Source organism: Phaethon aethereus (genome assembly GCF_964289735.1).
Source record: "Phaethon aethereus genome assembly, chromosome: W".
Lineage (NCBI taxonomy): Eukaryota > Metazoa > Chordata > Aves > Phaethontiformes > Phaethontidae > Phaethon > Phaethon aethereus.
In genome coordinates, this window is record NC_138581.1 from 29,056,007 (window position 1) to 29,083,958 (window position 27,952).

The window sequence follows — 27,952 nt, forward strand, 5'->3', positions numbered from 1 at the left end:
CAACGCGCAGCTGGAGCTGACCTTGGCAAGGAACGCAAATAAGAAGGGCTTCGACATGTATGTCAGCTAGAAAAGGAAGGTCAAAGAAAGCATACCCCCGCTGATGAGCAAGATGGACAGACTGATAACAATGGATGAGGAGGAGGCTGAGGTACTCAACAACTTCTTTGCCTCGGCCTTCATTGGTCTCTCTTCCCACACCTCTCAAGGGTATGGACCACAAGATGGGGACTGGAGGAGCAAATTCCCTCCCACTGTAAGAGAAGCTCAGGTTTGAGACCACCTGAGGAAACAGAACATACACAAGTCTATGAGACCTGATGAGATGCATCCCAGAGTCCTGAGGGAACTGGGTGATGTCATTGCCAAGCCCCTCTCCATGATATTTGAAAAGTCCTGGCAGTCAGGTGAAGACTCTGGTGACTGGAAAAAGGGAAATATTGCACCCATATTAAAAAAGGGTAGCTATAGGACCCTGGGAACTACTGACCTGTCAGCCTCACCTCTGTGCTTAGGAAGATCATGAAGCAGATCCTCCTAGAAGCTATGCTAAGGCACATGGGGGGCAGGGAGGTGATTTGAGACATGCAGCATGGCTTCAGCAAGGGCAAGTCCTGCCTGACCAGCCTTGTGGCCTTCTATGATGGAGTGAGTACATCAGTGGACAAGAGAAGAGCTACAGATGTCATCGCGTCCCCCCCAACATCCTGTTCTCTAGTCTGGATTGATATGGATTTGATGGGTGGACTGTTTGGTGGATGAGGAACTGATTTGATGGTCACATCCAGAGGGTAGTGGTCAATGGCTCAATGTCCAGATAGAGATGGGTGACGAGTGGTGTCCCTCAGGGGTCCGTACTGGGACCAGTACTGTTTTAATATTTTCATCAGTGACATAGTGGGATCGAGTGCACCCTCAGCAAGTTTGCAGATGACACCAAGATGAGTAGTGTGGTTGACACACCTGAGGGACAGAATGCCATCCAGAGGGACCTGGACAAGCTTGAGGAATGGGCCTGTGTGAACCTCATGAGGTTCAACAAGGCCAAGTGCAGGGTCCTGTACCTGGGTCGGGGCAACCCCTGCTATCAGTGTAGGCTGGGGGATGAAGGGATTGAGAGCAGCCCTGCTGAGAAGGACTTGGGGGTACTGGTGGATGAAAAGCTGGACATGAGCTGGCAATGTGCGCTCACAGCCCAGAAGGCCAACCGTATCCTGGGCTGCATCAAAAGAAGCATGGCCAGCAGGTCGAGGGAGGTGATTGTGCCCCTCTACTCCGCTCTGGTGAGACCCCACCTGGAGTGCTGCATCCAGCTCTGGAGCCCTCAGCACAGGAAAGGCATGGACCTGTTGGAGAGGGTCCAGAGGAGGGCCACAATAATGATCAGAGGGATGGAACACCTCTCCTATGAGGACAGGCTGAGAGAGTTGGGGTTGTTCAGCCTGGAGAAGAGAAGGCTCTGGGGAGACCTTATTGCAGCCTTCCAGGACTTAAAGGGGGCTTATGAAAAAGATGGGGACAGGCTTTTTAACAGGCCCTGTTGCGATAGGACAAGGCTTATGGTTCTTAACTAAGAGGGTAGATTTAGAGTAGACATAAGGAAGAAATTCTTCACACTGAGGGTGGTAAAACACTGTCACAGGTTGCCCAGAGAGGTGGTAGATGCCCCATCCCTGGAAACATTCAAGGTCAGGCTGGACGGGGTTCTGAGCAACCTGATCTAGTTGAAGATGTCCCTGCTCATTGCAGGGGGGTTGGACTAGATGACCTTTAAAGGTCCCTTCCAACCCAAACAATTCTATGATTTTAAAGAAATAGAAGACGTTTCTTCATATTTTTTCATAGGAATATAAAGAGAGATTTGTCAAGGTTTGCAGAGCGATCGAGCAACAATCAGAAGTATGAAACGACCCACTCATTTCATTGTTAGAGCTATGAATTAAGAGGTGTGGGATTACTTGTTAAGAAGAAAATTATCTTTAGGGTATCTTTAATCATCTGCCATTCTTTGAGAAACAGTTGGTTCTTTAAAGCAGACACATTTAGCAATCTGCAGACATCTCACAGAGTGTGGTGCTTTTAATCAGTGTTCTTTCAAACTCTGCCCAGTGAAATATTTTCATGGTATAACCTATATGAAAGGAAGGAAGGTACTCTGGTCTGTAGTATTTGCAGTTTTAGCAAAATAAAGTGGATCTCCATGAGTGTTACTCTTTTTTTGTATTAGTATTTTGACTTGTTCTTAAGGTTTTACAGTCATGGCTCTTATTTTAGTTCTCTTTAGTGTTCAACACAAGATTAGTGCACAGTTAATCATGGGTGGCAGACAAAAGGGAGGATCTTCTTAATAGAACAGTAAGGCTATTGCTTTTCTAGACTGGTTATGTGGGGAAATACCATCTGTCATTTTGCCTTTCTGTTTGCTTGCCTTTTTGCTTCAGTCATTTCATGCATTCCACCTGGGCAACTTCTTAGATGGTACAGAAACATTGCAGAATCAGAAGTAAGCTTTGAGGCTGTTAGTTTCATGTAAAGTTTTATCATGTATCTATTTGTCTATAGGCCACAGCTCAAATGGAAGAGAGGCTTCGAGACATTATAACAAATCATTCTCCAGATAACGTCCTTCCCCTGGCAGATGGAGTGCTCAGTTTTACCCACCATCAGGTTACAGAACTGGCTCAAGATTGTTTGGATAAATTCCACCAGAGCCTCATCACGTCACGATACTTCCTTGAATTACAGCAGAAATTAGACAAATTGCTACAGGAGGTGAGAGCCATGACACTACTCTTATGTTTGCTTGAAAAATTGTTTAAATGTTTGCATAAGAGTTGTTGCCTTGAAATAATCATGACTTTCACAAATAATTGTCAAAGTGATATTCGTAGCAGTTTCAGTCTACATAATGACTGCTACAAAGACTGTAAGGCATCCTAGTGTACTAGCCTGGAATAAATGGGTTGTAAAGATTTCAGAAACAACAGCATTTTGTCACGCAGTGCAAGTTATGCACGCAGTCTGTAAGCAATTTATAAGTCCTAAGTGAGAAGGCTTGCTGTTCCATTTACTGTGGATAAATGAGAAAACGTATACACTTTCTATTTTTTTAACCCTATTAATTGTCCGCTGTGTTGAGAAAGCAGACAGCAACCTTTAGGTTTCCATTACTTGGAGGTTATTTAATTATTTATTTAAAAATATTTATAATATTCCTTTCATAATTAAACTGTTTATTAACAGAAATAATAATAATTTCTGAAATTGTTGAAACTTCCATAGTCAGCTGAATTAATTAAGAAAAAATTGGAATGTGCCTAAATAAAAGCGCTATGACATAAGTCACGGCACTTTACGAATACATAATTTTTAAAACAATGAGTATAGCATGCATGTGGTGGGCTGACCCTGGCTGGATGCCAGGTACCCACCAAAGCTGCTCTGTCACTTCCCTTCTCAGCTGGACAGGGGAGAGAAAGTATAACAAGAAGCTTGCGAGTAGGGAAAAGGACAGGGAGATTACTTGGCAATTACTATCACGGGCAAAACAGACTTGACTTGGGGAAATTAGTTTAATTTATCACCAATCAAATCTGAGTAGGGTAATGAGAAATAAAACTAAATCTTAAAACACCTTCCCCCCACCCTCCCTTTTTCCTGGGCTCAACTGCACTCCTGATTTTCTATACCTCCTCCCCCCGTGAGCGGCACAGGGGGACGGGGAATAGGGGTAGCAGTCAGTTCATCATGCAGTCAGTTTATCACACGTTGTCTCTGCCACTCCTTCCTCATCACACTCTTCCCCGGCTCCAGTGCGAGGTCTGTCCCACGGGAGACAGTCCTCCATAAACTTTTCCAATGTGAGTCCTTCCCACAGGCTGCAGTTCTTCATGAACTGCTCTAGCCTGGATCCCTTCCACGAGGTGCAGTCCTTCAGGAACAGACTGCTCCAGTGTGGGTCCCCCGCAGGGTGACAAGTCCTACCAGCAAACCTGCTCCAACATGGACCCCTCTCTCCATGGGTCCACAGGTCCTGCCAGGAGCTTGCTCCAGCACAGGCCTCCCATGGGGTCACAGCCTCCTTTGGGCATCCACCTGCTCTGGCGTGGGGTCCTCCACGGGCTGGAGGTGGATATCTGCTCTACTGTGGACCTCCATGGGCTGCAGGGGGACAGCCTGCCTTGCCATGGTCTTCACCACGGGCTGCAGGGGGATCCCTGGTCTGGCACCTGGAGCACATCCTCCCCCTCCTCCTTCACCGACCTTGGTGTCTGCAGAGTTCTTTCCACATGGTCTCACTCTCTCCAGCTGCAAGTGCTGTGTGCCTGGTGTTTTTTTTTCCCTTCTTAAATATGTTATCACAGAGGTGCTACCACCGTTGCTGATTGGCTTGGCCTTGGCCAGCGGTGGGTCTGTCTTGGAGTGGGCTGGCACTGGCTCTATTGGACATAGAGGAAGTTTCTAGCAGCTTTTTACAGAAGCCACCCCTGCAACCCCCACTGCTACCAAAACCTTGCCACGCACACCCAGTACAGTATTATGTCCATTGTAGGCACTTTTACTTTGTTTACTGGGCCTGGTGGCAGCAGATGGAGTGCAACTGTCTCCAAGGGGCAAAAGGATTCTCGCTTATGAGTTGGCAGGCCTCATTGAGAGGGTTTTAAACTAGATTTGAAGGGGGAAGGGGATGAAACCAGGCTCACTAGAGATGAGCCTAGGGGTGGCATGCCAATGTTGTGGGCGAAATCGATAGCCCAGCTCAAGTGCATCTACACCAATGCACGCAGCATGGGCACCAAACAGGAGGAGCTGGAAGCCATTGTGCAGCGGGACACCTATGACTTAGTCGCCACCACAGAAACATGGTGGGATGACTCTCATGACTGGAGTGCTGCAATGGATGGCTATAAGCTCTTCAGAAGGGATAGGCAAGGAAGGAGAGGTGGTGGGGTGGCTCTGTATGTTAGGGAGTGTTTTGATTGCATAGAAATCAACAATTTTGAAGACCAAGTAGAGTGCTTATGGGTAAGGATGAGGGGGAAGGCCAACGAGGTAGATATCCTGCTGGGAGTCTGTTATAGACCACCCAACCAGGGTGAAGAGACAGATGAAGCATTCTACAAGCGACTGGCAGAAGTCTCACAATTGCTAGCCCTTGTTCTTGTAGGGGACTTCAACTTACCAGAGAGCAGAGAGGAAACAGTCTAGGAGGTTCCTGGAGTGTGTGGAAGATGATAACTTCCTGACACAGCTGGTAAGTGAGCCTACTGGGGAGGTGCCTCGCTTGACCTGCTGTTTACAGACAGAGAAGGACTGGTGGGAGATGTGGTCGGAGGCTGTCTTGGGCTTAGTGACCATGACATGATAAAATTCTCGATTCTAGGTGAAGTAAGGAGGAGGGTCAGCAAAACTGCTACCATGGACTTCTGGAGGGCAGACTTCAGCCTGTTCAGGTCACTGGTTGAGAGAGTCCCTTGGGAGACAGTCCTGAAGGGCGAAAGGGTCCAGGAAGGCTGGACAGCCTTCAAGAAGGAAATCTTAAAGGCGCAGGAGCAGGTGGTCCCCATGTGCTGCAAGACGAGTTGGCAGGGAAGACCACTGCCCTGGCTGAACAGGGAGATTTTGCTGGGACTCGGGGAAAAGAGGAAACTTTACCACCTTTGGAAGAAGGGGAAGGCAACTCAGAAAGAGTACAAGGATCTTGTTAGGTTAAGAAGAGACAAAATTAGAAAGGCAAAAATCCAGCTAGAACTCAATCTGGCCACGGTTGTAAAAGATAAGAAAAAATGCTTCTAGAAATATATTAACAAGAAAAAGAGAGCCAAGGAGAATCTCCATCCCTTACTGGATATGGGGTGGAACATTGTCTCCAAGGATGAGGAAAAGGCTGAGGTACTTAATGCCTTCTTTGCCTCAGTCTTTAATAGTCAGACCAGTTATCCTCAGGGTATTCAGCCCCCTGAGCTGGAAGACAGGGAAGGAGAGCACAATAAACACCCCATAATCCAGCAGGAAACAGTTAAGGACCTGTTAAGCCACCTGGACACCCACAAGTCTATGGGGCCTGAGGGGAACCACCCAAGAGTACTGAGGGAGCTGGCAGAGGAGCTTTCCAAGCCACTCTCCATCATTTATCAGCAGTCCTGGTTAACAGGGGAGGTCCCAGACGACGGGAGGCTTGCCAATGTGACGCCCATCTACAAGAAAGGCCGGAAGGAGGATCCCAGTAACTACAGACAGAATCACTAAAGTTGGAAAGGACCTTCAAGATCATCAAGTCCAACCATTAATCCAGCGCCACCATGTCCCTTAAACCATGTCATGAAGTGCCACATCCACACGTTTTTTGAACACTTCCAGAGATGGTGACTCCACCACCTCCCTGGGCAGCCTGTTCCAATGCTTGACCACCCTCTCGGTAAAGAAATTTTTCCTAATATCCAATCTAAATCTCCCCTGGTGCAACTTGAGGCCATTTCCTCTCGTCCTATCACTAGTTACTTGGGAGAAGAGACCAACACCCTCGTCGCCACAACCCCCTTTCAGGTAGTTGTAGAGAGCGATAAGGTCTCCCCTCAGCCTCCTCTTCTCCAGACTGAACAACCCCAGTTCCCTCAGCCGCTCCTCATAAGACTTGTGCTCCAGACCCCTCACCAGCTTCGTTGCCCTTCTCTGGACACGCTCCAGCACCTCAACATCCTTCTTGTAGTGAGGAGCCCAAAACTGAACACAGTATTCAAGGTGTGTCCTCACCAGTGCTGAGTACAGGGGCACGATCACTTCCCTACTCCTACTGACCACACTATTTCTGATACAGGCCAGGATGCTGTTGGCCTTCTTGGCCACCTGGGCACACTGCTGGCTCATATTCAGCCGGCTGTCAACCAGCACCCCCAGGTCCCTTTCCGCCGGGCAGCTCTCCAGCCACTCCTCCCCAAGCCTGTAGCGTTGCATGGGGTTGTTGTGGCCGAAGTGCAGGACCCTGCACTTGGCCTTATTAAACCTCATACAGTTGGCCTCTGCCCATCGATCCAGCCTGTCCAGATCTCTCTGCAGAGCCCTCCTACCCTCCAGCAGATCAACACTCCCACCCAGCTTGGTGTCATCTGCAAACTTACTGAGGGAGCACTCGATCCCCTCATCCAGATCATCAATAAAGATACTGAACAAGATCGGCCCCAGAACTGAGCCCTGGGGAACACCGCTTGTGACTGGCCACCAACCGGATATAACGCCATTCACCACAACTCTCTGGGCTTGGCCATCCAGCCAGTTCCTCACCCAGCGAAGAGTAAACCTGTCCAAGCGACGAGCCGCCAGTTTCTCCAGGAGAATGCTGTGGGAGACGCTGTCAAAGGCTTTACTAAAGTCCAGGGAGACAACATCCACAGCCTTTCCCTCATCCACTAGGCGGGTCACCTGGTCATAGAAGGAGATCAGGTTGGTCAAGCAGGACCTGCCTTTCATGAACCCATGCTGGCTGGGCCTGATCCCTTGGTTGTCCTGCAGGTGCCCTGTGAGCACTCTCAAGACCAACCGCTCCATGATCTTCCCTGGTACGGAGGTCAGGCTGACAGGCCTGTAGTTCCCAGGATCCTCCTTCTGGCCTTTCTTGTAGATGGGCGTCACATTGGCAAGCCTCCAGTCTTCTGGGACCTCCCCTGTTAACCAGGACTGCTGATAAATGATGGAGAGTGGCTTGTCAAGCTCCTCCGCCAGCTCTCTCAGTACTCTCGGGTGGATCCCATCAGGCCCCATAGACTTGTGTGTGTTCAGGTGGCATAGCAGGTCCTTAACTGCTTCCTCCTGGATTATGGGTGGGTTATTGCGCTCTCCTTCCCTGTCTTCCAGCTCAGGGGGCTGAATACCCTGCGGATACCTGGACTGGCTATTAAAGACTGAGGCAAAGAAGGCATTAAGTACCTCAACCATGTCTTCGTCCTTGGAGACAATGTTCCCCGCCATATCCAGTAAGACCTGTCAGCCTGACCTCCGTACTGGGGAAGATTATGGAGAGGTTCATTTTGAGGGCGCTCACAGGGCATGTCAAGGACAACGAAGGGATCAGGCTCAGCCAGCATGGGTTCATGAAAGGCAGGTCCTGCTTGACCAACCTGATCTCCTTCTATGACCAAGTGACCTGCCTAGTGGATGAGGGAAAGGCTGTGGATGTTGTCTACCTGGACTTTAGTAAAGCCTTTGACAGCGTCTCCCACAGCATTCTCCTGGAGAAACTGGTTTCTCGTGGCTTAGACAGGTTTACTCTTCGCTGGGTAAAGAACTGGCTGGACGGCCGAGCTCAGAGAGTTATGGTGAATGGAGTTAAATCCAGTTGGCGGCTGGTCACAAGCGGTGTTCCCCAGAGCTTGGTTCTGGGGCCGGTCTTGTTCAATATCTTTATCGATGATCTGGATGAGGGGATTGAGTGCTCCCTCAGTAGATGACACCAAGTTGGGCGGGAGTGTTGATCTGCTCGAGGGCAGAAAGGCTCTGCAGAGGGATCTGGACAGGCTGGATCAATGGCCTGAGGTCAACTGTATGAGGTTTAATAAGGCCAAGTGCCGGGTCCTGCACTTCAGTCACAACAACCCCATGCAACGCTACAGGCTTGGGGAGGAGTGGCTGGAGAGCTGCCTGGCGGAAAAGGACCTGAGGGTGCAGGTCTTTGTCTTCCAGGTGGGATTTTTTTAATACATGCTTCGCAATGCCTGAAAAGTTATTAGACAACTACTACAGATGGGGCAGCACGTTTATTAACTATTCCAGAAAAGTCACCTCTCAGATTTTCTGTACTTCATTTAGTTTTGTACTTACTATAGTTAAAAATGAAATTTCTAATCTTTGTTTCTTGAAATAGCTCAGCTAGCTAACTGTGAAAATGGCACAGCAGAAACTCTGGAATCGGATGCATGAATAAGTGTAAGTTTTCCTGTTATGTTGCTGCTTTTGCTGAATCTGAGCAAGGAAAAATAAATGTGTTGGGTATCCCTCATCCATCATAGTCCATCCATTCCTCACCCTCACCTTGGATTTTCTCCCAGTATTTGTAAATGGATTGAATAGAACAGTGGTTAATCCTTAGACTAACACCATGGTGCTCAGCAGACAGAAGGCTTGCAAAAAATATTGGAACAAAACTTTATGTTTTCCTAGATGTTGCAGTATCTTTAGGTTCCATGAAGTTACAGTGTTCAGCATGTGGAGGATGTTTTACCACAAATTCCACCACTGCTTCCTTTATTTCTGTTTAATGAATGCATTTATTTTCCTTTTGGAAGGACATTTAAACCCTTTCATAAAAAATAAAGTATTTTAAACAGATTTTAGGACAGTCCATTTACAGAGGCAGCTAATAAACTAAGAGTCTGAACCAATCCAGTGAAGAGATGAGGAAGAAATGAGGAAGAAATGAGCAAGTTAGCAAATAGCCTGGATTCAGAAAGCTAGTTTGCAATCTGGAAGATTGTGCATTGTTCTTCTTAATCTGTGTTTGAAAATATTTGACTACAGTAATGGATATCATACAGTAATATTTTGTCAGATGCTTGTTCAGGTTGACAAAAGAAAAACAAAGTGGAGGAGTTGATTGGGTTGAATATTGTGGGCTTAAATGCTGTCAATTTAAATTCTTATTTTTAAAAGTTTGTTCTTATAGCTTGGATTTCAGTCAGCAAAGTAAAATGCAGTTCTAACAATTTAGTGTCAATTTTCAGTGAAAGTGGAAAGAAAAAACAAGTGCAATTTTGGGGGATGCATAGGTAATTCAGTGGTGCTTTACAGGCATTTACAAATGTTAGTAGAGTTTAACAGATACTTCATGCCTGTATTTTTAAACTAGTTCTGATATGCTCCAAAAAAAGACATCATCCTCCGGTAAATGTCATATTATCTTGAGATAATTTCTGATTTTATGGAAAAATGCCACCTATGAAGGCTTCCAGAGAACCTTCCATGAAGGGTGTTTCTTACTCTGCTGCTTTTGTTCATCTGCGTTTAAAATACCATATTAGACCTGAGTGTTATTTAGTGGAAGGATACTGACAAATTGGAGAAAAGTCAGAAAGAATAACTAAAAGGCTTAAGGGAAATGCTGAAGCGCTTAGGAGAATCTAAGGTGCAAACTGGCTTAGTAGTAGCTTAAGAGATTGTAATTGTGAAGTTATTTGTGTTGTGTAAATGTTGAAGAAATAAAGGAAGGATAATGCAGTGTAATAAAGGAACATAGCTGGGGGAGGTGATGAAATAAGTAAAGAAAAATAAAGCATGAATATTTGGAAACATTTTCTCAAAAGTGTAGTTGTGGAATAAATACAAATGGGAAGTGGCAGGCAGCATAACTTAAAAGTAAAGCAAAGGACCATTCAAAATAATCATAAATATGCAATTTGGAAGAATCCTGTACTGGCAGGCAAGTGGGCTAAGCAATTTAATAAATCTTCACTCTCTGCTCCTGTGTAATTCATTCTATTGACATATTCACTAATCTTCTTGCACTGAATTATTTCTTTAGCAAGTGTTTCATTGAAAATGTTCCAACCAGGTCTTCTTTCAACCTTAACTATTAACAGACTGCCTAGAAAGGGTTCATAGAACTTTTTGAGATTTGGAAAACATCTTGAAAAGTATCTTGTGGGTTTGGAATACTGAATTTGGAGGTCCCGTCCCCTCGTCAATCATCCCCCCCCAATTCTAATTCACACTTAGATCTTAAAGATTAATTAAAAATTAAAGCTAGAAAAATGTTGTACAGTACTCAGGGCATCTCCATTTTGAAAATATTCTGGCATACAAGTAGGTGAAAGTGACCTCTGCAATGGTAGAATTAATGTATTTTTATCTTCCATATTTTTCTCTTTCATTTTGTGTCTCTCTTAACAGTTCATCCTAAGTTATATCACAGTCTATCCTAACATTAGTTAGAAATGTACAAAATTTTATTTGAATGAACGAGAACTCATCTACATTTTGTTACTACCAGGCTGTACTGCCAGAGTCAGATTTACTAAAATGGGAAAGCAATGGCCAGTGAGTGCCTGGTGGGATTCACGGAAGTGCATAGCTCTAGATAGGAATCGCCAGTAACTCCTTTACCAAAAGCCTTTGTGCCTGTCTGCTGTAACCCTAGCATGTAGATGAGTGGACAGATAGCTATGGCGTAACAGATGATACCTTTTTGATGAAAAAGCAGCTTTGCTTCAGGAACCCCTTTGGTCCCTCGCTGTGCGGCTAACTGGCCAGAGCTTTTAGCTGGTTCATCAGGGTGTGACAGCCTGGTGATAGTTGGGGTTTTTTGTTTGTTTTTTTGTTTTTCCCTGATTTTGAAAAAAGTACTGTGTTAATTTGTTTTTTCTCTTTTACTTTGAAGAGCTCCAATACCTCATTGAAGCTGCAGAGGAAACCTCAGGAAAGTGATTTTGAAACAATTAAACTGATTAGTAATGGAGCTTATGGGTGAGTAATCCATGAGTGCAACAGCTCTTTTGCATTTTATTTTTGCATAACTTCCCATTATTTCTTACTGCAGGGATGTTTATGTGAGGGACTTTGTTTGCACTGCTGCTTTTTTAATTCTGCTTTCCTGTTTTTTTGCTAAGACTTGAAGTTCACAAGAAAAACTTTTTGGAAAGCCTGATAGCCAATCATGAATTTATTAAATTAAAATACAAAATATTACATCACAAAGATTTTTCAGAAGTAGGCCCAGTGGTAGAATCATCTGGAGATATCCTGGAAGACCAAGAGAAAATTATGTTAGCCCAGGCCTTAAGTGAACACTAAATGTTTTCTGGAAGTACTGAGCAGGGATTGTGTCTACCAGCAGACAGAAGTCTCTCTTCAGTCTCCTTTTCTGATCATATACTATCTATTAGACCCTTGATTGGCTCCTCATCTGCGCTGAAATGTATCGAGACAGGAATTGTTGTTCTAACCTGCAGGACCAGGAGAGGTGTATTGGTTCAAAAAAGAGGGGTTTCCATCTTGAGGTGAGGAGCCCATCACCAAATGAGGCTGTGTCACAGCACAGCAGTGGAGAGGGCTGTGCTGCTCTCCAGCACAGACCCCATTAGACTGACTCAACTCTGCACTACCTCTGCTTGATGTAGGAAGCAGCAGCAGCAACCTGATAGGACTGAGCACTCTTTGAAGAGACCCTGGACATGGAAGAGAAAGCACCTGCAATCTACCCACTGGAGTTTTGCATGCCATTTTAATGGCCTGAGGATGATGGGCACAGTAATGCCTCTCTGATCAGATTTAAAGGTAACCCTGAGCTCTTGATAGATCAGGAGGCATTTAGTACTGCCTAGTATTGTTGATCATTCCTGTCCTCATTCCTGTCCCTTCTCCACCTGGTTGACAGTACTTGCCCGTGTATAGTTGCATTGGGAATGGGACTAAGAAAGTTACCCAGCTGCAGAATAACACCCTGTCAATCAGGTTAATTCTTCATCAGCCTGGAAACCACCAGTTCAGAAGTGGAAGGGGATGGGGGAGTGCAGCTTTGTAGGTTCATTTAAGTAGCACCACCTCTGGTCAAATAAACTGCATTCCTTCTTTTCTGTTTACCCCTGTGGAGGCCTGGTCTATACAGAATAAGAGGCTTTAATTCCTAGAAGCCCATGGCATTAAAGAGCGGCTTAAAAAGTAGAGTCTGGCAATTTCTGTGCTAGGGATCATATATTCATCATTCATTGTGGACTTACTCAAAATGGTGAACTTTGAACTCATGGACTTTATTGCCCTTGAGTGAGCCTCCTTTTCCAGTACAGTGCAGGCCAAGTGCCTTATCTTTCTTCTGTAGCTAATATATGTGTGAGGATCTAATATTTGCAGCGAATGCAATCCTCTCAGTGGTAGAGAAAGGTTGTTACCACATTGAAGGTCTCAAATTCTGTCCTTCCTGAATGTACAGCATACTACAAACTCATGAGGAATTAAATTTCTCAAGTGTTTCTTTTGCAAATACAGAACAGTTCTTACTGAGTTTCCCATGGGAAATCTGGACAGCGGTTTCATCATTTTGCACCTGTGTTTACTAGCCGCTGTAAAGATAGAAGTTGCTACTGTTGGATATGGAGAGGTGGTTTTATTTGCCAAAATCTATGTGATGGATTGAAACAACTAGAACTAGTACCAGTTGTGAGAGAAGAATCATGTTCTCTTCTTCAGATGGCTAGCATCTCATTTGCTGCTAGGCAGACCAGGATAAGTCTGAAATGTTGCTGAGAGGAGGCTGTGTGTGTTGTCCTGGGGCTCAGAAGACCCACGCTGCACTGGATGCTCATGTTAGGAGTGCCGCAGTGCTTTAGGCAGCATTTCCCCCATCCGCAAATAAATCTGATCTGGTCATGGGCATCGTCTAGCTAGGAGATGGTACAGTATTGCTTGTAAATTCTGATCTTAAATAACTATCTGTAAACTTTACCGTATTGCCATAACATGAATTACAGCCTCACAAATGGCTCCCCTACACTGGAGACAACATCAGACATAAGTCCAGGGTAGTACAGAATTTAGCAGTCTCTTCTCATGAAATTGCTTGTGAAAATGAAGCATTGTTCCTGGTTAGCAGCTGTAACTTTTAAACAGCAAGTGTAGTACCTGTGTTTCCACAAGGAGTTCAAGGTCCTTTGACAAATTAGAGAATTGGGTCAAAGCAAGCAACACAGCTAGATTAGCCTGAATGTAGACTAGATTGTAAAATGTCTCTTGAAGTTACCAAAGGACTGTAAACTAGGTATGAAGCCTGTAAGTATCTTAGAGAAAAAGCAGGAATCTTGGTTGTAAGATTTGAGGGACAGATTGCATAACAGTTAAGTTGGAGCAATTCAGGAACACAGTTAAATGTTTTTTTGGGTTTTTTTTGTCATCTTAATAAATGTGCACAGTGTTTTATATTTGTGCCTGGGTAAAGGTGTATTAGAGAGACCTTTTCAAGTTGAGATTTATGTTGGAAGTGGAAGGAGGTGATGTTTGGACAATGCCATAGTTTATGATTTTTTTTTCTCTTGAGAAATATACTTTGCTTGCTTTGTTGTAATAGGGCATCAATAAAATACAGAGCACTTGTGTACCTGTTGAGATCCATACAGTGAAATCGGAGGATGTTTTGGAAATCTCTTGTTGCCATGTTATGAAAACAGAAAGGGGGAGGTAGGAAAGAAAATTCTTTGTTTGAAAGCCCCACTTCTGTGCAGAAACATGGAAGATTTCCCATTTCTCTCTTCTTTTATTTTTTCTTTTTTTTTTATGTCCAGGCAATTTATATATCCTTATATCTTTATTTAACTGTTTCTCTTTGGGAAGATTTCATTTTCTGTGTATCATTTTAGTGACATTTCAGCAAATTTTAATATGATCTTTTGAACTCTGTGAGCTGAGAACACAGGTGTTGCAGGCAGTCCCAGGCGCAGTTGTTGCAGTGTGCTTTGTTTAGTGTACTGGTAGGCTGGGGAAATGGCATCGTTGCTGTGAACTGGGAGCGTCCTGGAGGACGAAAGGAGATCTGCAGGAATAACGTGCTGCTGTCTAGGGCATAGTTTTCTTTCTAAAGCATAAATGCTGTTTGCTCAGGTTACCATGTTATACAGTGGGGGATGTGAATAAGTAAATGATAGATGTTTTTATACATTGCAGATCATTTAAAATCACTTCATATAGTACAAGCAGTGTATGCATCTGTAAACATGAGAGAGACAATTGTATTGCAGTTGTCTCGTGAGTCTGGTACACGTGAACTAAACAATTTTTCCTGAGGAATTGTGCATAACTGATTCCTAGTGGAAATTTATACAGTTACCTGCCTGTGACTATAAGACTGGAGAACGCAACTTAAAGAGCTGGGGAAACATAACCAGCATGTCCCACATATTTACTGGATTGGATAGTTGTTAGAACTTACTAGTTCTTCATCTTTAAATAAGGTAGTAATGACCTTACAGGCCCACATGATCTGCGAAGGACATTTATTAAGATGCTGTAATAATATACTTTGGTTAATATCTTGACATGCTCTCCAAATTAAAGCTCTGAGAAAGATCTGCATACCAAGTCTTCAGTCAGTCCTCAGTTCATTCATGTAACTTTTTTTTAAGGATTGAAGCTTCAGGCACCTGAAGGGCTCACTTTTCTATGTGCCAGGAGTGTACAAGGGGACTGAAATATAGAAAGGAAAAGATGAGATTAAGAAGCTAAGACTGACTGACAGGAGATGGCAACAAAAGAGAGGGGGAAAACCAGAATGTAAAGGAAAGACAAGCAAAGGAAAAGAGTTATAAAGAAGGGGTGGAGAGAGAAATGAGTATGAGGGGAGCAGAAGGAAGAGGTGCAGAACAAAAGGTGTGAAACCAGCAGGGAGGAGTAATGGAGCTGAATAACTTGGTCTTTATTCCATCTTGGAGGAGGGGCAAGAGGGAGTGAGATTTAGTAGGAGGCACTAAGGGTGGGGTTTGTCTTGGGTTTTTCCCAAGGTGGTTTTCCCCTACTTTCATAATGGTGTAATGTCTCTTACCTGCCCTACGCTCAGACAAGAGCAAAGGATTAATGAAAGCTTTTGGAACCAGTAAGAGAAATTTTCTTGTATAGAAAAAGTTTTCCTCCACAAAGGAAAGCAGAAACAGTGTTGATGTTTTTCAGTGTCTGTAACTTTGGTAGCTGTGTGAAGATCATAGAATCGTTTGGGTTGGAAGGGACCTTTAAAGGTCATCTAGTCCGACCCCCCTGCAATGAGCAGGGACATCTTCAATTAGATCAGGTTGCTCAGAGCCCTGTCCAACCTGACCTTGAATGTTTCCACGGATGGGGCATCTACCACCTCTCTGGGCAACCTGTGCCAGTGTTTCACCACCCTCATTGTGAAAAATTTCTTCCTTATGTAGTCTGAATCTACCCTCTTTTAGTTTAAAACCATTACCCCTTGTCTTATGGCAACAGGCCCTGCTAAAAAGCCTGTCCCCATCTTTCTTATAGGCCCCCTTTAAGTACTGGAAGGCTGCAATAAGGTCTCCCTGGAGCCTTCTCTTCTCCAGGCTGAACAACCCCAACTCTCTCAGCCTTAAAGAGAAGTCTTCATAAAAATAGTAAAGCAAGAATTGTGTTTTGTGTTTAAATAATTGTATGTAATAATTGGGAGCAACAAATTTAATTAAAAAAACTACATAATTGAGTCCCATCCCCCTCCCTCCCCCATTTTCTCCTTTTTGTCCTTTCTTTCCATAAACACTCGCTACTGTGGTAATTATATACTGGAGATGCTATAAGCATTAAACGCTACAAAGTAGATTTCAAGCAAGACAAATGTTTTCAGGATTTGTCACAAGGGATTTTGAGAAATACAACAGTAATGTCATATATTGATGTTTCATGGCAGAGTGATTCCTTCTCCCGAGCCTTGAAAGTAAGAAGGCTTGTCTACATGAGGTTTTCTTTCATTTTGCTTCCCCCACTGCCTTGACCTTACCTAACCAAGCTTATAGGAAACTTTGTACCCGGTACACAAGTGGAAATTCTGCATGTCAAGATACATCTTACTCCCTGTTGGGATCACCCTGCATGGCTCGACCTTAAGGAGAAGGAACTGTGGCGTTGATCTGCACGGCTCGACCTTAAGGAGAAGGAGCTGTGGCATTGAGAAGCTGGTAAACAGCTGGATATCTGCACGGCTCGGCCTTGAGGAGAAGGAGCTGTGGTAAACAACTAAGAAGAAGCAAAGGAGTACAGGAACACCTGCAAGCAGCGAATCCTGACTGTGTGAGAGGCGCATGGACAGCGCGTGATGTTTTGTATATAGCCAATTGCAGTAATGTGTGTAACAAACTGTAACCAATCATGTGTGTGCGCAGTGACTAAGCGAAAATTATAATATATATTGGAGTCAGGCAAGACAATAAATGGCTTCAGAATATAACTCTCATAGAGTTGTGAAGTCCATCCTTCTCCCGCAACTCCCACATTACCATGCAGTTAATGCAATGATCTTTGTTTCAGATTACCTACTGGTAACTTACGCCTGATATGGATCAGTGCTGATGTCAGGGACTGCACAAGTACAGAAGATTTTGTACCTGGCAATGAGGGAGCAACCCCATCAAGCAACTTCTGGACAACCTTTGTGAGAAACCTGTGACGTTTTAAAATCCCCTGGACCAGACTGTGAGTCATAATTATCTGACAGCACACTTATAGAATAAGCATTTGTCAGATAACACTGTGCCATAGCTGGGGTTTGTATATAATCCTATGCTGATGGAAATGCCCAAAATCTGTCTGAGGTGAGAGAGTTTGCTATATCTGCTGTTTGTTGGGGGTTTTTTTGGGGGGTGTTTTTTTTCTAATTTGTGTACTAATTTGTGTTGACTGAGTGTCCTGGTTTCAGCCAGGGTAGAGTTAATTTTCTTCACAGAAGCTAGTGTGAGGCAATGTTTTGGATTTGGGATGAGAAACTGTTGATAACATGGTAATGTTTTGAGTTGTTGCTAAACAGTCAAGGACAGTCCACCTTCTCGTACTGGCCTGCTAGCAAGAAGGCTGGGGATGCCCTGGAAGTTGGGAGGGGACACAGCTGGGACAGCTGACCCAGGCTGGTCAAAGAGATATTCCCTACCATATGGCGACATGCTCAGTATATAAAGCTGGGACAAAGAAGAAGGAAGGGGTGGAGGGACGTTTGGAGTGATGACGCCTGTCTTCCCAAGAAACCATTACGCGTGATGGAGCCCTGCTTCCCTGGAGATGGGTGAACACCTGCCTGCCGATGGGGAGTAGTGAATGAATTCCTTGTTTTGCTTTGCTTGTGTGCGCGGCTTTTGCTGTACTTATTAAACTGTCTTTATCTCAAACCATGACTTTCCTCACTTTTACTCTTCTGATTCTCTCCCCCGTCCCACTGTGGGGGAGTGAGCGAGCGGCTGCGTGATGCTTAGTTGCCGGCTGGGGCTAAACCACGACACTGAGACTCATCCTGGTTATGAAACCAAATGAGGTCTGTAGCCATTCTCTAATGTGAAAGGCTGGTCAACTACATTAAATTAAAAACAAGTCTTTAATATTTATAGTGTTTTATATATATATTTATTTGTAAAAAAAGTTTTTTAAAATACATTTTTAATACAGTTATTCAGTCCTTTTTCTTTTTCTCTCCCATTTGAACTCCTTCAGTGCAGTTTATTTCGTGAGACATAAAGAAACCAGAGAAAGATTTGCCATGAAGAAAATAAATAAGCAGAATCTTATCCTCCGAAACCAGATTCAACAGGCCTTTGTCGAGTGTGATGTCCTGACGTTTGCAGAAAATCCGTTTGTTGTCAGCATGTATTGCTCCTTTGAAACAAGACATCATTTATGCAATATGTAGAAGGTAAAGTGTTTGTTCTGTTTTACAGAGGAAAAAGAGGGTTTTTTTACACCAAGAAAGAAAAATAAACTGTATGGTACTTGCATTAGAAAGGCCATCTTCTGTACTCTGGCAATACAGATTTAGGATTTAAATCCAACAAGGTGGCTTTTTTCCCAGTCATCATCTACTGGTAAGAGCTTGTAAAACACTTGTGCTCCAGCTATAATGGGAAATAATTTCTCTTTCAATAAGTTCTTCATAGACTGTAATCATAAGTGTCCTAGCATTTGAAGTTCATGTGGAAATGGTGTTTGCTTTTCTGGAGTTCAAATTTTCATTAGCGTGTGTTGGGGTATTTGTAGTAGTTATTTTTACAAAGAAAGAGGGAAGAGGAAGCAATTTGAAAAGGTGCTAATGCTGAAGGAAGACAGTGGACAGAGACAGTGCAAGATGAGACACCCAGGCTATGGTTGTGTGGGCATTTGCTTTTTTTTTAATTTTTTTTAAAAGTAGCAGCACAGGGTTTATTGGTTTCCAGCTGAACCTTTGTACTGCTCGCTCCCAGCTTCACACTGTTTTTCCAGTACAGTAGTTGGTGTGATTACATGTTCAATTGGATCATCTGACTGGAAAATAAACATTTATGACTACATTTTGCATCTACTTCTGCAACTTGTATGGATTATACTGATACAACTCAGAATTTATAGTGTCATCTGGAACATTTGTCCTGTTTTCACAGGTGGAGATTGTGCTACTTTGATGAAGAATATGGGTCCCTTACCTGTAGACATGGCAAGAATGTACTTTGCAGAAACTGTTCTGGCCTTGGAATGCCTGCATAATTATGTAATTGTACACAGGGATTTGAAACTAGACAAGTATGTATATAGAATATAACAAAAAGAGGACTTTGAAATTGTTAGATAAAATATGAAAGGTGTAAATTTGCTATGCATGAAATGTTTTTGTTATCGTGAATGTTATGTAGATTCACAGTTCCTGCACAATGTGTGAATTTTCATTACCTGCAGTTACAGAGAAAGTGTTTTTTCCAAAAGTGCACTTTAAATTCCTTTAAGATGGGGGAGACTATCAAAGTAGCTAAAGAAAAATGTACTTACTCTTCTGGCTGAAATGGAGGGAAATGCATTTTGGTCATTAAGGAAAAGATCTTTCAAAGTATGCTTAAAACACTGTTTAATACAAAGTATCATCAACTTGCAGATATTTGCATATACAAAGATAAGATTGACTAGATGGGAAATCTTTTTTTTTTTTTCAATATTTAGAAATACAGTATATCTCCTATACATGTAAATAGCATTACAGCAAATAGCTGTAGTGAAAATTATGACTGTTGTATCTCCATTAATCTTTCCCCTGTTTCATATTTTAAAAAAAAATTGGAGTCACATGTGTTGAGTGACAGTACCTACATAGCATTATAACCTCAGGCCAGTTAGTATTAGTTACCAGCTAACTTAATACCTGAGGTTTTTTCAAATGAATGACCCAGCTTGTTAGACAGAAAACGCCCACTTCAAAAGCTAAATTTATTCTATTCTAGATCTTTCAGAGTGATGACTCTTTCTTTTTGTTTGAAGCATCTAACATTCAACTCTCAACACTTGTATGATTCTATAGGATGATGTGCAATTGCAAATAAAAAGTTTGTTTATATCTGGTAATAATAGTAACAAATGTAAGACTGTCAGATTTTTAACCTGTTTATTTTGTACCTGGTTAAATTACTTTTTAATCTGTCTTTATATTTTTGCCATCCTGAGGAAACATTTTCTTCCAATAATAATCACAATCATAATCATAATCATCATCACATAATGTTGAATTATAGCACAATAACTTCATATCATTCTAATTTTCAGTTTATTGGTAACATACATGGGTCATATAAAGCTTACAGACTTTGGTTTGTCAAAGGTGGGGCTAATGAGTTTGACTACCAATCTGTATGAGGGTCACATTGAGAAGGACGCCAGAGAATTCCTTGACAAACAAGTAAGACACAGCTTTTTTTATTTCTATGTTGAGTGTTAAAATGAAGTGATGTTTTGCCAGCAGAATGTATTGTAATACTGTATAAACTTATTTCTGCATTGGTGTTCCAGTTGTGTATGTCAGTTTCTTTTACTTATGCCCTGCAGATTAGTCTAGGCTTTTTTCTTTCTACATTAGGATCTATTAGTAAGATGAGCAACCTAATTGTGTGCAAGTGGATCTGTGAGAAACACAAATGGAAAACTGTTTTTATAAGGAATTCAGAAGTCTCAGCAGAATATTTGTGGAGCTTATGATGCATTGTACAACCAAGGGTGCTAAAATCCTTGCTATAGCCTATTTCCTTTTAAGCATTGCCTCATTACCATTGCTCACAATCTGTTCATTGTAAAAGTTACTTAAGATAAAACCATCACAACTTTCATGTAAAGATAAGGACATGTTTAAGTTAAATAAAATATTTGCTGTGATGGACTCCCATGTACAAAAAGCAAACTGTCCTTTGCATGCCAGACATGCAAATGTGATTATGATGCCCGTAAATGTTAGACAGGTCATTCTAAAAACATTAGATGTTATACAAACTCAGCAGACTAAAACCTACGGAATTCCATTTTTCCATGTTTCCACGTTATTTTACATTTCAAGAATTATAAGTGATGTGATATAGCTAGTACCACTAGACTTATTTCACCATCATGCTTATTTTCTTTCTTTTAGGTCTGCGGTACACCTGAATACATAGCTCCTGAAGTGATACTGAGACAGGGTTATGGAAAACAGTGGACTGGTGGGCTATGGGAATTATGAATTTCTTGTTGGGTGTGTGCCATTATTTGGAGATACACCAGAAGAGCTGTTTGGACAAATAATCAGTGGTGAGGATCATCACAAAAAGCAGATTTCTTAGCTTGCTGTGAAGCATTTCAATTTATGTTAATAGTAAAGATATTTACGATTTTACTGATACACTAGGTTTTTAAGCTAGCTTTGCTCAAAAAAAAAAAAGACACCATTATTGTAATACTGTAATATACAATTTGCTGTCAAAGCAATAAGAATAAATTTGGATTAAAAGCTGAATTTACCATATATTGTTGCTGAGTACAGAAATGCAGTTAAGTACAATGGTTAAGCTACACTGTTTGAAAAAGAAAAACAGTATTAGTAGAAAAGTCATGCCAGTGTTTTCAGTCTTTAGTAGAGAAATTACACCAGAGAAGAAACAGTTAACATAAATTTGCATAAATGGGAAAATGCCTCATGGCACAATGAAGAAATTAACAAAGATGTAATAAAACCCTAAAACAAATGATTCCTGAATAATAAATAATGAGAAAGAGAAGGAAACAAATTCAATTCACAGATTGTTAATGATTTCATTGGTGACTGTTGTAGTGTAATGTTATTCCTGTAACAGCTGTTCTTCTTTCATTTAAAATTCAATAACCTTTTAGATCTTAACAATACTTAGGGTCAGCTTGCAGGTTATGTGGCTTGTGGCAAAACTGAATGACAATTAAGCAGAATCATTTACTATCCTACCTGCTGTTTCCATAAATTTCCCAGATGCATAGATGTAGAAGGCCGCTATTTATGCCAAAGATTTAACAGAATGGCACCTCTGTTACTCAATATTTTCCAGTCTGTTTTATGGTCTGCTTAAAAGGTCTATTAGCTAAGACCAAAAAAACCCAACCAACTAACCAAAAAACCCAATAGAAACAGAACTAACTGCATCTCTGGTTCCTTGTTCTCTGAGAATGCAACAAATCCCCTTTTCTACATAAGGAGACACTCTGTCATCATCTCGCTTTCCTCCCTCTGAAGTTGAAAGCCAGGCATTTTTGTAAATGGTAATGAAATAGATTTGTGAGTTGCCTCTACTATATGACCTCTTTATACAACATCCTAGCTGTTTATGGATTTATAACCATGCTGTTTTCTGATGTGATACACCAAAGCCTGAGTGGCAAGGAGAATCAACTGTTTAATTAACACAAGCAGCAAATGCTGGCATTGTTCTGGATGCCTCATGGCTGCGATACATATTCATGCTTTATTTTCCAAATCAGATTTAAACTGCAGTGGAAGCTTTAGGCAGGCAAACATGGAAATAACTCATGTTTTTATTGCATTTCCAGACACATGCACATGTGTGTTTATCTTTATGCTCTCTGACTGGGAGGAGGCGAGGGAATAGTCTAAAATTAATAACAAAATTTGCACTTTAGACTTTATTTCACACATTGCATTAATTTTACATTTTGTAAACCAAATTGTCATGTGTTACAGTCTAGCTGATATTTATGTAAATAACTTTATCTGTTTGAATGTGTCCATTTATCTTCCAGAAATTATCTATAGATGTGTATGTTTGTAAACCTGATCCATTCCCAGTCACTCTCCAAGACTGTTGGTCAGCATAGTTTCTTGTTTTGATTTTGTCTTTTCAGGCTTTTATCTTTTTTTTTTTTTTTTAATATCCTTACTTACTGAAATCATTCTGACTGTCAATATCTGCATGAGAACTTTAGTTGGGTAAGATTCCTGTGCTAATATATATAGTCCCCTTGTATTCAACTGTAAAAGCCATGTTACAGAATCCAAAATATATGGCATAGACTTTTATTCCAGTTTCTGTGGGTAAAATCTACATTCTACTTGAAAATCTACTTTAAAATCTTGCCCCTTCATTTTAGCTCCTTTCTTCTTTGTTGTAGGTTGTCTTTCCTTCCCCTAAGTTTTATGAATACAACTGTGGGAGGCCTCAGTGTAAACTTAGATGCCTAAAATGATCATGGTTAAATATAACCCTCCAGAAACAGATTACATTTCATGCCTGTTTATTTCAGTACCTTTCTTTAAACTCTGAAATGCAAAGATTAACATCATGTGTAGCTTCTGATCATTATTTCTCCAATGATGATCATTTTGAAGGAAGACTCTAGGTCATATAATTACAACAAAATCCTTAACAGTCCTCTGTATTTCCTGAGCTTCTAGCATTCTGTTTCTCTGGTGCCAAAATCCTTGTACCTCTCAAGAAACTTCTGCCAAGTTTTGTCTCAACCTGCAATATATTACATTTTTAGAGGCAGCTTCTGCTAAAAATCAGACAAAACTTGCTGTGTAAGTTTTTATAAAGTTCATATTCATATTGAAACTGGCACAATTTTCCATTGTTTAATTTAAATGAAGGTTTGGCAGAAGTTTTATTCAGTCTTGCCTGAATGCTGCAGGGCTTAATATCTTGACTGCAAGATTTAGGTGCAACTTGCTATGAAGTGCAAAAGCCTTAGTAGTATATGAGTCAGTAGAGTGAGGTTTTTTTTCCTCTGAAGTATGAGACTCGGAAAAAAGCTACATTGGCATGTATCTTTCCAGAGCGGAGTCCAATACTTCAGCCCTTAGTCATGGAAGCAATGACTTCAGTGAATCTACTAGCATTAGAGAAGGATTACAGATGCGAGCAGTGACTGCTTGGTCAGTCAGGTCGGCTGTGTTCATCTTATCAGCAGTTTCTGTGGAACAGAACTAAAATTTAAACTGTGATGATTGGGGGGATGGAGGACGGAAACACAGCATATAAGCATGCTAGTGCTTTGCAATAGTTTTCCATGAGCCAAGCATTCCTGTATTCTGTTGTTAAACACTGTTTTGGGTTAAAGGATACTTCTGAGGAAAATGGGACCATAAAAATATGTTTATGGAGTCTGGATAGAGAGTATTAAAATCAGAAGTAATTGGTATGCAACAGAGAGCAACTTGGAAAAGTTGCCTTAACTCTGACTTTATTGCTAGCTCACTATGAGAGCTTTCACATAGTTTCTGCTGAATGTTGGGATCAGACTTAAATAATAACAAACAATTTTCTGTTTTGCTAGATGAAATCAACTGGCCCGAAAAGGATGAAGCACCACCTCCAGATGCACAGGATCTGATTATCCTGCTGCTCAGGCAGAATCCTTTGGAAAGACTGGGAACAGGTTAGGAGGCACTATTTTAAATTGTTAGTGTGCTAGAAATGGCATTCTACATTGGGAGCTTTTGTTCACCTATTCGTTTTGTCTGGGAAACATCTATCAGGGCAAGTAGCATGACAACATGCCATTATAGCAGAGGGTATTTTATAGATTCAAACCAGTAATATGAGCTTAAGAAGATAGATGATGACTGACCTTTTGTGGAGTTTACATGTGGTCGTTTGCATTTATTCTTCTCTTACTTTGACAAGTAAAACAGAAACCTCTCAAAGATCCAGTTAGCCATTGGATGGGCTTCCTTCATGAATACAGTATTAAATAACTAAACACAGAAATAGAGAAGGGGAATCAATACACAACTGATGCTTCTTTTTATCAGAAGTGTCTTAACCTGGCAAATTAGTTCCTCCAGACTTTAGGGTGGTTGATGAGTACTTGAACTAATTATTCAGAAATTACTGTCTGAGGTTGTCTTATGAAAGGTCTTGTCATTCTCATTCAGCACTACTGCTTGCATGAAAAAGAATAAAACCAAAAGTGTAAATGTTAAGGAAGTAAATGGATATCGGTGAGAATGCAAGCTGCCAGCTTATTCCACTGTAGTTATTCAGTGCTTTGCTCGTTCCATTTCAGGTGAAGAACCTGGCATGTGGTATTAGGAGCAGTGAGCCTGCATAGGCCAATGAAAGCACTGTGCATTTATGTAACAGAGTTTATTTTTTAGTTGATGGAGCAGGATTTATTTGGGAATTTGGGTGAGAAGTAGTAATGAAGAATATTGCACATGATTTTTAAAGTGTTAATGTATGGGAGCCCTAGTCACTGACTGCCATCCCATTGGGCAAAGCACTGTGTAAACACAGCAAAAAAGGCCTCCTATGTAAAGGAGTCTGAATATAAAGCCATATTTTTATTTATAGTCAATGCTGTATGCCATAAATATAAATATATTTGGGACGCTAAGGAAACCAAGTGGCAGGTTGAGTCAGCATGATAGTATTTGGAAAATTGCTGGCAAAACTGAGTCCAGCAGTCAGATTGTCACCGAAATCGGGAATAAACCTCATATCACCAATGTAGTGTTAAAAGGCAGGCATTCTTTATTCACGGTGCCGGGAACACGGGGAATAGTTTTCCCAAATCGTGTTCGTTCAATCAGTCTAAGAAACATTATTTTATAGATACACAAATGCATATTCATTATCCTCTATACAATGATTGGTTAAAAATTCTTCGCCTAACATGTAAATGACTACTCATGCTCACTATAACTTTCTAAGAATTTACTTCCTTGATCTTTTGGGTCGGAGGGTTTCTTGAGTGGGTGGTCTCTGAGTCGGTGGTCGCGATCTCCCCCTGCCGGAATTACCTTTTCTCTAAGTTCACTTAAACTTGGCAATACCAAATGGTCCTTCACGGACCGTTAACACAAACACACAATTATTCATTTCAAAGTCTTTGTTTCAAGACAGAAAAATTGCCTTCACTATGTTATACTACACCATTCAGACTAGTTACGCTGTTCTCTATTTGCTATCAAAGAATGAGACATACTACTCTTAATTCTGATCTTATACAATTACAATGTTACATACTGATTAGATCCTTGATGTTTAAATCAAGATGGAAAGGGTAGGGTGGACTTCTGAGCAGCGTTGCTGGTGCATAACATTCTTATGGTTACATCTATATAATCTTATAATAATTCCCATCACCTCGGTTACAAGATTGTGCTGCATATCTTTAGACCTAGTATAAAAAGGAGCTTTAGAAATCAGTTCATAACTGGCTTTAAGTTCCCCCTGAGTGGCTGTGGTGAGTATAACCCAGACCCCAAGTACTATTGACATGGTCCCAAAGGACAGGTCTTCCTTTGGGACATGGTGACATGACAGATGTGTGAACTGCATGTCCCTTGCTCCCTGAGTATCTGGGATCTCTGTAGACTTAGACTGCACTGTAGCTGATAGTATAGAGTAAGTGGCATCCAGCAAAGTTTGTTGTTCTCTCTTGCCCCATGTTGAACAAGATAAGAGTGAGGGAGGTATCATGCCCCAGTCAGCTTCTCCACTTGCTGCCTGCTTCATCTGCTGCAAAGGGCACTACTGCCAAGGGCAAAATGAAGAGCCACAACTAGATCCATTTCCTTGTTTTAAATATACTTCTTTTAGGCATTGTCATGTCATTGCCAGGATGCTTTTTCCTGGTAAACGTAGCGTTACTGCAAGACTGTCACCCTGTTATAACCAAGGTGGTAGGGAATTAAAATAAAATAGGGTTAGAAAATAGGTTTGTGAATTTATAGCAAGTTGTAACTATAGAAACATGCCATGCACCAACAATGCTGCCCAGAAGTCCACTCAATCCTTTCCATCTTGATTTAAGTATCAAGGGTTTAAACAATGATGTAGAAGTGTAATTTGTAATTTTCTTGTCTTGAAACAAAGACTTTGGAATGAATAATTACTTATTGTGCCAACGGCCCGTAAAGGTCTATTTAGTGTTGCCAAGTTTAAATGAACTTAGAGGGAAAGGTAATTCCGGCAGGGGGAGATCGCGACCACCGACTCAGAGACCATCCACTCAAGAAACCCTCCGACCCAAAAGATCAAGGAAGTAAATTCTTAGAAAGTTATAGTGAGCATGCGTAGTCATTTACATGTTAGGCGAAGAATTTTTAACCAATCATTGTATAGAGGATAATGAATATGTATTTGTGCATCTATAAAAGAACGTTTCTTAGACTGATTGAACGAACACAATTTGGGAAAACTATTCCCCGTGTTCCCGGCGCCATGAATAAAGAATGCCTGCCTTTTAACACTACATTGGTGATACGAGGTTTATTCCCGATTTCGGTGACACTGTGAGAGGCTGGATCACAAGGAGATTGCAAATTCTGCCTCTGTTTTGCTACAGCTGGTTGAGAAAGTGAATTGTCTAGAGTGATCATTACGTGTAATCTAAATACAAGAGAAAAAGAGATCATTTTCAGATTGAGCTATTGCTTTTCAGCCTTGCAGTTTCTAATGAAAAGCAGTTTTCAGCATTGTGATTTTTTTTGCAGCAATATAAGCACAGATTGTGTGCCTATATTTTAGCTGGGTTAGAAATTCTTGTGACTTTCACAAGCGATACACCAAATTTTGTTTGATTCAAACTTTCCATCTCATTAAATTCCCCTTTGGTGGGATGCTGCAGTCTCATCTGCCCTTTTCTTGCTCTACCGCCTGTTTCATGCTGAACTAACTCTCCTGTACTTAATGGAGACATTTCGCTCTAGGTGAGCATAAAGACCAATTTCCCTCACTTTCAATTTTTAAAAAATCTGTTCTGCCCTAGAAAAGTATCAGTGCACAGCCATTTAACTGCATTGAAAGCAGGGAGGTTCTTCTTTCAGTCTGAAACTACTGTTTTGCTCACACTGAGCCTGAGAAGTTCAGCAAGCTTTTTTTTTCCTTACGATCGACTTTCTAGCCAACTCACACAGTTTGTCTGACCTTTGCTGCTCTGTCTCGCTTTCATTAAGGGAAGGTAGCACAAGGTCATCCATTTTAACAACCCGCCTCACTCTGTAATGGCTTGTGATTGACAGCTTTTGATTTTCACA

The 27,952-nt window shown here is 41.7% G+C and overlaps 1 protein-coding gene across 1 annotated transcript; it reads left to right on the forward strand.

The window, feature by feature from the left end:
• Positions 1–2,574: 2,574 nt before the first annotated feature.
• Positions 2,575–24,350, forward strand: LOC309415162 (microtubule-associated serine/threonine-protein kinase 4-like; the record flags this gene model as incomplete). Its single annotated transcript, XM_082012598.1, is given in 9 exon segments — positions 2,575–2,772; positions 11,270–11,451; positions 18,157–18,348; positions 19,045–19,215; positions 20,224–20,356; positions 21,077–21,134; positions 21,137–21,157; positions 21,160–21,234; positions 24,244–24,350. Coding segments are annotated over 9 exon segments (1,137 nt in total).
• Between the last annotated feature and the right edge of the window lie 3,602 nt (positions 24,351–27,952).